At 41.9% G+C, this 14008-nt stretch overlaps 1 protein-coding gene across 6 annotated transcripts in view; it reads right to left on the bottom strand.

The window, feature by feature from the left end:
• The window catches only part of LOC117503615 (MAM domain-containing glycosylphosphatidylinositol anchor protein 2-like), a 325073-nt gene that overhangs the window by 65360 nt on the left and 245705 nt on the right, over positions 1–14008 (bottom strand). For all 6 annotated transcript variants that reach the window (XM_034162876.1, XM_034162879.1, XM_034162875.1 and 3 more), the window contains exon 10: positions 5433–5705. In XM_034162876.1, coding sequence (XP_034018767.1) covers positions 5433–5705 — 273 coding nt within the window. The remainder of the gene's footprint in view (positions 1–5432; positions 5706–14008) is intronic.

Below are 14008 nucleotides of genomic sequence, written 5' to 3'. Positions count from 1 at the left end.
GTCCTGCAGTCACACCGGCTGCTGCCTGACCATGTGTTTGTCTTTAGGCATGGGAACACGTATGTGTCTCCATGTTCTGACGGCTGGATTATGTGTTTATCACTGCGAGACAAAAATCCCGACTGATACGTTTTGGGAAAGATGCCCATTTGTGGGATATGAGAACTGATCATCTGTTTCTGTTGTCCATCTGGTGCTCAGTATAATTGGACTTTATTCATATTTGACATGTGCAAGTACTGAACTCCGTCCCAATGCCTGTCACATCAGAATTTGGGCTGATGGCACTGTGACAACTTGGTGGACATACAGCACAACTTTGAATTGTTAAGCTTTTGTCCAACAACTCAACAACTATTTTGAGAATTTCCTTCCCATTGCACTTGATGTTATCAGTGATTTGATTGCAGGAATTTCTTCAGTTGCCTATTTCCTGTTCTTCTGGGATGAACACCTGAAAACAACACCAGCTGTTACTTTAACAGTAACTAAAGCAAGTAAGGTTGGGTCTTTAGTTGACTAATTGGGTACCATGTGTGTAGTTGACTAGCCACCGACTAACTACGTACAACCATAAATCAATGTCAAAATCTAAGCAGTAAAAGGCTAAAGACCTAATTTAAAAAACAAATTGAAAAAGCAGACAAGCAGAAAACATGGCGGTGACACAGATAATGCTAACTGATAGCTAACTACAAGCTAATTATGCATGAAATTAGCTGAATATAAAGCCACAAGCTAATCTGAATGTATGTAAAACCAAGAAAATAAAGCTAAATGAAAGCTAAGTTGGGCAAGATATCTGAGTATAGCGCTAACTAAACATAGAATTAATGTAATATAAAGCTAAAAGAATATAAAGCTTACTTTAATAAGGTTAAATGACTATAAAAAACAAAAGAATAAAGATAATTGAAGGACAAACTGAAAAAAAAGAAGAAAATTAAAGTGAAAGAAAAACTAACTCTGAACAAAACTAGCTGAAAAAAATAGCTAAAGGCTAACTGAAAGCAAATTGAAGATAAAGATAACAGAACACAAAACTAATGTAATATAACGTCAAAACATTACAAAGCTAGCGTAAGGCTAAACAAAATACTAAACTAAGAGAATAGAAAGCACTTTAAAACAAACAGGAATAACCTCACTGAATGTAAAACTAGATAGGCTATAAAGGAAACTTATGCTAGTTGAAAGATAAGTGAATCTAAAACTAAATAAATAAACATAATTTAGTTTGAAATGAATATAAAGGAGTTATAGTTATCATATTATGGCCACAACCTGTTTACGCCAATAAAATAGCGATTGCAAATTTTGAAATGAGGATTTGGTGCCCCCTACTGGTTGCACAAAGACCATAACATTTAACAGCCTGTGTGTGTACGCTGATCATTTCACCAAGAATTTTTGCGTTAATTTTGTGTATTTGCCACATCAAATTTAAGAAATTTTAATAGTATTTTTTGAGTTAAGGGGACGGCTGGTGGAGCTTACAGTGGATTTTCTGCACGATGCTCCTGCACTCAGGGGGGTTACGAAAACAGCCGACACACCTTTGGCAGCCACCAAGTCCAGATGGTGGGAATCTGGAGCTTTGGGTAGGCGGAGAGCAGCAATGGCGGATGACAGGACAGAAGGGATGGGCGATGAAAGGGAAGAAAGCGGAGAGGAGGTTAGCAAGGGGGGAGGGAGCCTATAATGGGAAAAAGCCGGCCCCATTGAGAAGAGCTAATGGCTGAAGGGGGGGCTATCTGCTTCTGTCTCTCTGCTCTACCTGTTTCATCTTGGAGGACTGATTTATGACGCGCACACAGGGGGGGCGTCCATCTCTCTAGGATGCCGGAGAGACATTTAAAATGAGAAAGATGAAGAATGGGGAGAAGATGCAGGCACAGAGAGTGACGGAAAGCTGAAAGGGCTCAGAAAAATAGAGTGTAGAAGAGCTACGATTAAGATGGTAAAGGTAGAAAGAAATAAAGATCAAAGGGGAGAGCAACCTAAGTGGTGGAGGATTAAAGTGACAAATGGTTCACCGGTGACCCTGCAGCTCTGCTCCTCTAATGGGAGGTCTGGGAGATTGAAACCTTGGCCAAAGTTCCTGCAGTCAGTCAGTGCAGCCAAACTCATTCAGCTCTGTCATATCAACCAGCGAAGAGATGGACATCTTCTGCTCATGATAGAAAAACAGAGAGAGTCCAGAAAAACCTAATACCAGGAGGGGAGTAAGTATGGATTTTAAGAGAGAATTGGATGAGACAGATACGGACCCTAAAAGTCCAGAGGTTGGACAAAAGTTTTCAACAAGTTACTTTCCGTTCTTACCACCACAATTCACAAATTCATGACAGGCAAGGAAATTAGACTTGAACCTGCATCACCAAGATTTCTCACACCTAATGTTGCCACTCCGAGTCACAAGTCAAGTCATAAGCCAATCACCAAATCATGATCGGAAAGCTGATAAGGGACTTGGGACTTGCTGTGTCAAGACTTTTCAAATCTAATATTGCCATTCTGAGTCACAAGTCCCATTTCATGATTGGTAAGCTGATGTGAGAGTTTGTACTTTCGTACCAAGACTTCACAAATGTCAAGTTTCCACCAAGCTGCAAGTCAAAATGCCCCATTTGCATCGAACTGAGACCTAAATCAGACCAACAAGATCATGACATTTTGTCAACTCTCACAAATCTTGGCTGGTCTCCGTTGTGATCTGTTATTTGCATTTACACCAAACTTGCATTGTGACTGAATTGTGTGAGTGAAAAATATGTTAATATCCGCGATCATTGATGCAACCCCATGCAGATCCAATAGAGAGTGTATTACGACAACATGTTGAGAGTGAGTTGAGACATGTGAGAGTTTATCAAGACCATTTCTGAGACCCGTGTATCTGTTAACTGGTCGCACAACTTGTGCGAGTGTCTTAAACAGGTTAATACACTCGCACACCTGTTGGAGACCGATGGGGAGTGATGGCAATCGATGGGTAGTGTTGACAACCAATGGGGAGTGATGGAGTGTGATGGCGACCGATGGGGAGTGATGGCAATCGATGGGGAGTGATGACGACCAATGGGCAGTGATGGGGAGTGATGGAGTGTGATGGTGACCAATGGAGAGTGATGGCGACCAACTGGGAGTGATGGCGACCGATGGGGAGTGATGGGGAGTGACAGAGTGTGATGGTGACCAATGGAGAGTGATGGCGACCAATTGGGAGTGATGGCAATCGATGGGGAGTGATGGCGACCAATGGGGAGTGATGAGGAGTGATGGAGTGTGATGGTAACCAATGGAGAGTGGTGACGACCAATGGGGAGTGATGGCAACTGATGGGGAGTGATGGGGAGTGATGGTGACCAATGGAGAGTGATGACGACCGATGGGGATTGATGGCGACTGATGGGGAGTGATGGCGACCGATGGGGAGTGATGGCAACCGATGGGGAGTGATGGGGAGTGATGGAGTGTGATGGCAACCAATGGAGAGTGATGGCTACCAATGGGGAGTGATGGCAACCGATGGGGAGTGATGGCAACCAATGGGGAGTGATGGCAACTGATAGGGAGTGATGGCGACCGATAGGGAGTGATGAGGAGTGATGGAATGTGATGGCGACCAATAGGGAGTGTTGGCAACCGATGGGGAGTGATGGCAACCAATGGGGAGTGATGGCAACCGATAGGGAGTGATGGCGACCAATGGGGAGTGATGGAGTGTGATGGCGACCAATGGAGAGTGATGGCGACCGATGGGGAGTGATGAGGAGTGATGGAGTGTGATGGCGACCAATGGAGAGTGGTGACGACCAATGGGGAGTGATGGCAACTGATGGGGAGTGATGGGGAGTGATGGTGACCAATGGAGAGTGATGACGACCAATGGGGAGTGATGGCGACCAATGGGGAGTGATGGCGACCGATGGGGAGTGATGGGGAGTGATGGCGTGTGATGGCGACCAATGGAGAGTGATGGCGACCAATGGGGAATGATGGCAACCGATGGGGAGTGATGGCAACCAATGGGGAGTGATGGCAACTGATAGGGAGTGATGGCGACCGATAGGGAGTGATGAGGAGTGATGGAATGTGATGGCGACCAATAGAGAGTGATGGCAACCAATGGGGAGTGATGGCAACCGATAGGGAGTGATGGCGACCAATGGGGAGTGATGGAGTGTGATGGCGACCAATGGAGAGTGATGGCGACCGATGGGGAGTGATGAGGAGTGATGGAGTGTGATGGCGACCAATGGAGAGTGATGGCGACCGATGGGGAGTGATGGAGTGTGATGGCAACCAATGGAGAGTGATGGCGACCAATGGGGAGTGATGGCAACCGATGGGGAGTGATGGCAACCAATGGGGAGTGATGGCAACTGATAGGGAGTGATGGTGACCGATAGGGAGTGATGAGGAGTGATGGAATGTGATGGCGACCAATAGAGAGTGATGGCAACCAATGGGGAGTGATGGCAACCAATAGGGAGTGATGGCGACCAATGGGGAGTGATGAGGAGTGATGGAGCATGATGGCGACCAATGGAGAGTGATGGCAACCAATGGGGAGTGATGGCAACCAATAGGGAGTGATGGCGACCAATGGGGAGTGATGAGGAGTGATGGAATGTGATGGCGACCAATAGAGAGTGATGGCAACCAATGGGGAGTGATGGCAACCAATAGGGAGTGATGGCGACCAATGGGGAGTGATGAGGAGTGATGGAGCGTGATGGCGACCAATGGAGAGTGATGGCGACCGATGGGGAGTGATGGCGACCGATGGGGAGTGATGGAGTGTGATGGCGACCAATAGAGAGTGATGGTGACCAATGGGCAGTGATGAGGAGTGATGAGTGTGATGGCGAGCAAGTGTGATCTTTTTTGCAACCACGGCGACCCGATTTTGACCAGCCTGCAACCCCAGTGGGAGTCAGTGAGAGTGACGGCGAGCAGAAGCCGTTTTTCGGTTGCAACTCGGTCTTGGACTCTGTGTTTAACGGGGTGTTATTAAGTCAGCTGTCAGTTCATGAAAGATGACTGGACTTGAATTTGCAGTGCCAGTTTCAAATGTAATACTGCCACTCCAAGTCATAAGTCAATCCACAAGTTAACTACCAATTCATGATAGGCAAACTGATGCAAGACTTGGGACTTGCAATGCCAAGACTTCTGAAATATAATGTTGCCATTCTGTGTCAAAAATGAAGCCATAAGCTTTTGATGTAACTTTTCCAAAGCCTACAGGAGCATTACATACAGAGATATAGATATATAAACACCCCATAAACATAAACTGACAAACTGAAGTGGCAGCTGAAATGCACCTTGTAGACATGTGCTCTGAAAAAAAATGGAAGGTAAAATGACCGCCATCAAGTGCCGCTTAAAGTTGAGGAAAGCAAATGAGAATTGTTTTTTACCTGTCACCTGGAAAGTGCATTTTCCTGCTCCGGCCTCGTTGATGACGTTGCAGGTGTACTCCCCCCAGCTGTCTCGATTCAGGTTGCGGATTGTGTACTCCGTCTCGTCCCTCTGGGTGTCAAACGCTCCGGCGTGGAGCAGCCGGTTGGAAAGGAGCCACTCGAATCTCAGCACGCGGGAAGGGTGGGCGCGCAACACCCTGCAGGTCATCACCATGGGCCGGCCCAGGCCCTGACGCATCTCCATGGACACCGGCTCCACCGTCGGAGGGTCTGAGTGGGAGACAGACAGGTTCATCAGCCAAGCAATTGGACATAAAGAGAGAAGGATGGAATATAAAAAAGAAAAAGAGATCAGAGGACAGAGAGAAGAAAAAGCATAAAAGAGTGAGTGGGAGAAATGTATGCTCACATCTTTACAAGACAGACTATTCAGGTGGGGACCTTCTCAGCCAGACGAGGCCATCTCTGACCTCCAGAGACACGGAAAATAAGACAGAAAACGACAGAGAGCGTGAAGTCTGGAAGAGCTATGTGGGTACGGGAGGATGAAATAAATAAAGTTCAACAACATAAATGGGCATGTTATGAAAGTGAAAACAAGAGGCCTGAGCTGGCAGCCTTGGGATTTGGGAACAGGCCCAACCTCCAGTGCTTAAAAATGAAGCCCATGTGGTTGTGCCAAATCTTGCAGTTCCTTGAAAGGCCACTTGAGGCTGCACCCAAAAGCAAGTCAATCTCCAAAGAACCCAAAATCTCCAAGTTTACAGCAGAAATAAACATGTTTACAGCCTGCTACCAAAACACGTCTGGTTTCTTTCTACAGCTATTTATGAATATGGGTCATGAATAATGACTGTAGGGGTGTGGACTCCACTAGCAGAGGCTGCTAGCTGCTGTGAACTCAACAGTATTTGTCCTTTCTGAGCATTTGGGTAATTCTACTGTAATGGAATGACAATGACAGCAAAATATGCCATAGTTTAGCTTATAATTAAATATTTAATTCTGTTACCATAGAATTACCCAATTTATTATTACAAATATTTGTGATAATATGGCTTGCTGTATTGTTAATTGCACTACTGGGGCATCTAAGATGTCTGTGCTCCAGTATTTCCATTTAGTGAAATTTTAATATTTAATTTGCATATTAGCACCATTAGCAGGTATTAAAAGCTTGGTGGGGTTATCACCACTGTTACTCTACAATTAAGGGGGCAATATGACAGGCATAATTTTTAATAAGTGCACCCAAATCACCTGTTATGAAAGCAACTGCCCATTCTGCAAAAAATGTGCATTAAAAGGAAGGCTTGGACCAAAATTAGCTAGTTAGCTTTAGCTTGTTTGCTATCTCCAAGATGGAAGGCGTGTCCAAGCTTCATATGTCCCACTCAGGTCATGCTGGTCTTGCCCGTGCTCCACCTCTTTACCCAATTATTGGTTGGCTAGGAATTAGGCGGGGTCATTTAAAAACCGGGTGACATCATGGAAGGTTTGTCCAGTGATGTTTCTGGAAGCCCAACATTCCAAGTATGCACAGACAGGAAGGTGACAGTGATGAAGAGAGAGAGAAAAAAGTCTTATTGTATCGCGCACGCTGTGAGCATAATTTAAATAATAAGAGCCGCCAAGTCAATGCATCTGTGATGAATGAAAAGCCACGAGTGAAGACAATTGCGGACAGCGGTGAGATCAATTTTGCAGAAAAGTACAATAATGTTCTGAACTAAATCAGTCATGCTTCATGGAAAATTAGTAACAGGATGATGAAATGCACCTCGAGCTTTCAAAATGGGAAATTAATAACTTTTATGTGTATCTGACAGACTTCACCTTCTCCTCCCGAGAACAGCTTTTACTGAATTATTGAGCTAAATCTGCAAATTTAAACACTCCACCCGCTCCTTAAAAGGGACATATTGTACAAAATGTTTTTATTTTTTAAATTAAAGTTAGAGGTTCATGTTAAACACCCTGAAAGTCCCAGTATTCTATGACTATCTGTGCGAAAGCTATCCTGCCACAAGAAAAATGTAGTTCTCAAATGGCTTGTTTTAGACTTTTGTGACATATGTCACAGAAGTCTGTATCTGAACTGCTGCATGCTGATAATTGAAGGCAACTCCTTTCCACTTGAAGTAAAGGGGTTGAGGTTTGAACTAGAACTGCTGTAAGCACCGAAATGGTTGTAAATAATTTCCCCATCTGAAGCATCTTTCCTCTTAATGCATTCATTCATTCAACAAAAGTCACAGTGGTGCATGAAAAACACGGTCGAACGCTGACGACGACGCAAAATGACACAAAATGATATCCTTAATTGCCTGACATTTGCATAATTCCTAACTGACTAAAAGGTGGAAGCTGCAACTAGGGTTTGGGGCTGTTACTTTCACTCTTCTAGATCACTGATTAGATGAATGAAGTCACAGTCTGCAACACAATCTTTGACTTTATTCACACTCAGTTTTATAATCTAATTAAATTGTCTTCTGGATATAATAGGACACGCAATTAGGTGAACAGTCTTTGCACTTGAAAGCGCTATTAATGGGATCGTCTTCAAACACAATGTGGAAGCTGCATACAAAATACCCTTTTTACACCATTTTCCAGTCTTCATGCACCGATATGGGAGGAAAGCAAACCTTACCTCGTGTAGCCCAAAAGCCAACGCGGTTTACTGGGGTGTGGCCATTGCCGTGCACAAGCAACTACTTGGGCGCATAGGTAAGAGTGAGGTAAGCAAGTCAGGACGAGTGTTCATCCAAAGGTATATGGCTGACTTTAAAAGCAAAAATAATACCCCTAGTACTAAACCCTCACACCCTAAACACTATCATTACGTTCAACAGCATGGGTGTACACGTATTAAAAACATATACTGTACAATCCATCTAAAAAAGCATGAAAATATTGTCCGAACTTAATTTCAAATCCCCCTCCCTCCAGTCCATAGTACAATATTTAACAGGTACAACATTGAAATAAACCAAGATTCTGCAAATATATGACCAAAATGCATAGTTCTTGGCGCCATCTTGAAAAAAAATGGCCACCATCTTGACAAGTGATGTGGCTAACGTCTTTTTTTTCTTCAAAAAATAGAAGAACAGAAGAAGTCGGTTTCAGCATTTTATCCGGATATTCCACTGTTAAAGGAGATTTTTTTAATGAAAGACGTGCGGACGGGTCTGCGCGTCGGGATGCAGCCGGCGTGGTGCAGCGGCACAGGAAAAACACCTCCGTGTTGATAACCATTTGTAAAATCCAGGCGGCTTTTGATGGCTTTCAGTGGAGTGAGTATCTGAGAAATTGTTTAACAGCTGGACATGTTCCAACTTGTCCTTAAGGCTTCCAACAGAGGTGTTTTTCCTGTGGCGGAGCGTCGCAGCGGCTGCGAGCTGACGCTGCAATCCGCCCGCACGTCTTTCATTAAAAAAATCTCCTTTAACAGTGGAATATCCGGATAAAATGCTGAAACCGACTTCTTCTGAAACTTCTCTGTTCTCTCACGACGTCCTGGATCAATAGAGCCTGAAATGTGGAGGTTTTCAGTTTGAAACAGGCTGACGACGGCGCCTGGGAGCGCTGCACGACATCCCGCTGTGTTGGAAGTCCTTAAAGGGACAGTATCACCTCAAAATCTCTCATCAGCTGTTAAAATTTTCACCGAAAACCAGCTTAATTTTTCGAACCGTGTCCACTTCGATGTGTCTCACAGGTTTAGAAAAAATTTTGATCAAACAAAGCACCAGTCTCTCAGCAACTTCTCAGACAAAGGAATTCCGACGAGGGGCTGGACGACTCCTCCCACAAGGAGTGCTCACAGGCGAATGACGTCACCGACAGGCGTGGAAAAACTCACGCATGCGCACGAGGGTGCAAGCATGTCTGACGTAAAAACATATGAATGAAATCCATATAGTTTTTGAAAAAAATAAAAAGGACCTATACTTTATTGACAGACCTCATATGTTGGATCTTTTTTTCTTAGATATTCATATTCATTTCTTTGAGTGTTGACAGAAGATGTCATCATAAAGATGTGAAAAAATTCCAGAAGTATTCCAGTGAGCACAGTCTTTCATGTTTAAGATATGTGACTTTTTCTCTTATATAATACTTTTCATAACATTTCATAATATATAACTGCATTGGTCAAATTTCTGATTTATAGTTACTTGGCCAGGGCTGGATCCAGAGTGAAAATCTGACAGATGCATTTTTGCCCAATGATAAAATAAAATTGTACATGTCTTGTTATTTAATAATCTTCATTATTTTATTCGTATTTATTTTATTTGTGTATCACATGGCTGTGGAATTTAAAAATAATCAAGTTTTTAGAATTTTGCAGAATTGATTTATTTGCTCCAGAAGAAAAGTAGATCTGCAAATTTACAGTGTAGTTTTTAGAATTTTCTAGAATTTATTTTTAATATTTATTTGCTCCAAAAAAAAAATAGATCTACAAATTACAGTGTAGTTTCTGGAATTTTATAGAATTTATTTCTAATAGTATTTATTCGCTCCAGAAGAAAAATATAACTACCAATTTACAGTGTATTTAAAATATGAAGAAAGTTCTGTGTGTCAACAATGATTTAATTTCTTTGATTATCAGAAAGTGTCCTATGCCACGTGACCGAATGAGTGCCTTTGTTCGGATACAGTACATGTATTTATTAAATAAATAAAATGTTTTCCGATCTGAAAGTTTGAGTGTGGCATAAATACACTTAAACCAGGCATACTTCCATGATGATTTCTGGATAAATTAAATACTTTTACAATCAATGCATGCGGCATGTCCGATATCGTCGGCATCAACAATCGACAGCGACTGAGCGAGTGTTTTTTTTTCCACGTTTCGGCCATCAATCGACCAACGATTTTAGTCGTAAAAACCACCAAAAATGTCATTTCAGTCATCACAGAACTATTGTCTGAAAACTATTTATAAACCACTCACCGTTTCTTGCTGAAATAAGCGCCCAATTTTCCTTGCACAACAGCTTTTTTTTTCCTGGATGCCATGATCATTGACTCGAATGGACTGACGCTATGTTTGTTTTGATCCACCTGCGCGGTGCATTGTGGGATCAAATCAAAAGCTGTGTTCACCGCGGGGACATGTTTGGCACTATTCGGGATTATTCGAGATTTTTTTTTTTTTTACCGATGACACACGATGCGTAAAAAAGTTTGACCGATGCAACTGCATCGATCCAAACCGGTCTGGATCCGGGCCTGTTGGCTATTTATCAATTAGATATTGACAAAAATGTTTGAAAGCTATGATTTTCAAATTTACACCATCAAGAAATTGCCCGAAATGTCTCTAGACAATGCCTTCTAAGTTTTCAAGAACTATTTTTGAAAGTAAACGTTTGCTCTTCCGATAAGCCTAGATGGTCCATCTCGGAATACATACAGGGGTCCTTTTGATTCCTCTCGCAATGTTGTTGAGAGGTGGTATTGATTTTGAAATATGTATGTCCATAGACGAAACAAAAGGTTGATTGTCAGTGTAATTTGGGCAAATGTCATCAGTTTATTAGTGCTTTTTACAGTGACAGAACATAGCACCTGGATGTCTAGGTTTATGTGATTTTATTAGTGAAATTAATTTTGATATACACTATGCCACCATTGGACATATGTGATGTCCACAGAGAACGAAATGCATCCTTGTTTCCAAGATCCATACCAAACAATCCACATGTTCTTGTGCTCTAATATTTTGGGATTAGTAAATGGACATACTAAACAGAAAATATATGTGGTATTTACATTGTTATATTACATTCTAATAAAGGGCCTCTGCCAAATTTAGATGGTGAAACATGTATAAACAGTGGTGCACATAACTGGTACTCATCATGCTCATGGTAGCTAAAATCATTGATGCACAGCAGACAGCACACAATCTGTCATTGCTTTCCTCCTATGAAGTGCTTCCCTTCTGTTTTCTGCTGCGCATCATTTATTTTTAGCACGCACAAGCACCATGAGTACCAGTTATGTGCATGCCTGAATATAAAAGTGTGTTTAAAATATAATAAAACAAGAACTGACTTGAAAAAATGGCTTACCCCCAGTGTGCTTTATGACATCACAAAAAGGAGTTTGAGCTCATCTCATATAGCTGCCTGTTAAAAGCATCGCCTGCTTGTGCAGATTTAGGACTTTTTCTGTACTGAAAAGATTTATTCATTAACAAAACTGTTAGTTGTGAATCACAGATCACTATTAACCTGCAGGTGTACAGGGACACGTCTGCCACACAAAACAACAAAAAACTAAACAACAATCCAAAGATAGATTTTACCGTCTTGCCCTCAATTACCAGACAACACACAGAATTCCTACAGCAGCTACGATGATTAATGACACGCCATTAGCTCTGACGACCGCCTGAAATAGGAAAAAATAATGAATAACAAAGCACGAGGAGGAAACGTAAACAAGCACTTCAGTAGCTTTGTGCTCAAAGTGTGCGTCCGATATCTAATTGTTCTGACGGAAAGTGGAGAATAAAGCGTGTTTCATTTCAGTTAAATCAAACAGCGATCATTTCCTTCTTCTAAAAGCCCTCTACTGGCCTTTTGCACAATTCCAATATGCAACAAAAAACTATAACATATGAAAAATATCTTTTAAACAAGTATATATGCTTCATCATCTCCCTGAGAACTTGCGATGGAACAGCTGCCGCATACGGAGGGAGGAGCATATTTTCCCAAGCGGCGCTCGCCATGGTTAACGTAGCAGTGAAAGAGGTTAGAGCACACAGTTGTAAGTCAGCGGCTGAGGGAAAACCCTGAGCCCAGGCTGAGATGTAATCCATCATCAGTCACCAGTGGATACCTCGGCAGTAATCTGAAGGAAAAACAACATTTAGGAGCACAGAGGCTGTTTCCCCGAGGCCACTGTGGACCGCCGTCGGAGAGAGGAGTGCAAGAAAACACAGAGGGGAAGATGCACCTTTGCAAGAAGACGTGGATTGTTGGGCATCGCTTGACTGGTATACAGTCACGTTTGGCTCAGTTGAAATCTCCTGTGTTTGACCTCATCCTATGGTCTTCACGGATAGGTAACCATAGGCTGGTTTTAACCCCCCCCATCCAAGGCCATCAAAAAATTAAGCCACCTGGAAGAAGAAAATGTTTCAGTTGAATGACCACTTGATGCTGGCTCCAAAAGTGAGCAGATTCGACTCAGAAGCCCATGTTAAAATGTCCAACTTTAATGGAGAAATAACAATGTTGACAGTGTGGTCCATAAAAACTGTTTTGGACTTGATAGCTAATTTCTTCTTCAATGACAAACAAGTGTATAGCATAGATTTTTTTTAAGACAAAATTGTTAATTATGATTACGGGGCATGGTCACAGAGACTGCTAGCTATAGCAGCTAGTTGTTGAGGACCGTCTGTCCTCAGCATTTAATTACAAATATCTGTAATAATAAGAGGTGGTTAATTGTCCTTGCGGATCATCTAAGAAGCCCACAATGTAAAATTTTTGTGTTATTTAATATTGCATGTTAGCGGTGTTAGCACATTTAGCCCCTATCACTACCTTGATAACATTAGGTCCAGTTAAGCCATGATTGCTGAAGAAATAGGGCAATCATAATTTTTTAATACTCAAAAATATCCTCATGTACAAAAGCAGAAAAAGGTTGGGAATCACAGAATTATACAAATTTAGTTAATTTGCATTTATTACTCAACAAACATAAAATTTTTAAAACACAATGGTGCCAATAACTGTCATCAGGACTGGATAGAAAATACTGATTTTGATTTTGATATGAATACCTTCAAATAAATGCTAAAAGTCTGCTTTTTGAGCTTATATTCATTATTGGGTTACTTTGACTGAAGGTGTTCTTCTTGTGGTGAAAAATAATGTATTCATTCTCTACAAACAAATGTTGAACTGACAAAAATGGCCATGAAAACTAAAACTTTTAACAGGCTCCCAGCCTTCAGTCACTGTATGTGGGCGTGAAAAGATGGACCTTGTTTTTTTTTTAAATGAAAGCACAGATGTGGGAGAACAACCTCTGGAGCCAAAAAAAAAAAAAAAAAAAAAAAAAAAAAATTACTATCGAGTTTTGATAGAGGAAACAACATTCATGACAAACTGATATTTACAGAATGCGCGATAATAACCCTGATTCAAGTGATTTATGAGCCGTGGAATGTAGAAAAAAATGTAGGGTGAAGGATGCGCCGCATCAAAGGCGCCCACCCTCCTTCCCTCACTCTGCAGCCGCTGCAATCAAATCCACTGCGAGCTTTTTGTTATTATATTTACATGAACAATTAATGATAATCAATGTGCACTCTTCATTCCAGGAGCAGCCTGGTGATCCACTAATAGGTTTAGCTCAGTCACTGTCCAAGTTATGAATTATCCTGCCAAAGTCTCATACTGTGTCAGTTTACAACCTATAAATTCGTTGACCTTTTTCCATTGGTGTTTCATGCGGCCGATCAGTTCAATATTGTCCTGTTTAAAAAAAAAAGTTATTAAAAAATTTACTGCCCCCTGCCC

This window comes from Thalassophryne amazonica, chromosome 21, assembly GCF_902500255.1.
Source record: "Thalassophryne amazonica chromosome 21, fThaAma1.1, whole genome shotgun sequence".
NCBI lineage: Eukaryota > Metazoa > Chordata > Actinopteri > Batrachoidiformes > Batrachoididae > Thalassophryne > Thalassophryne amazonica.
This window is presented reverse-complemented; position numbering and strand designations above follow the sequence as displayed.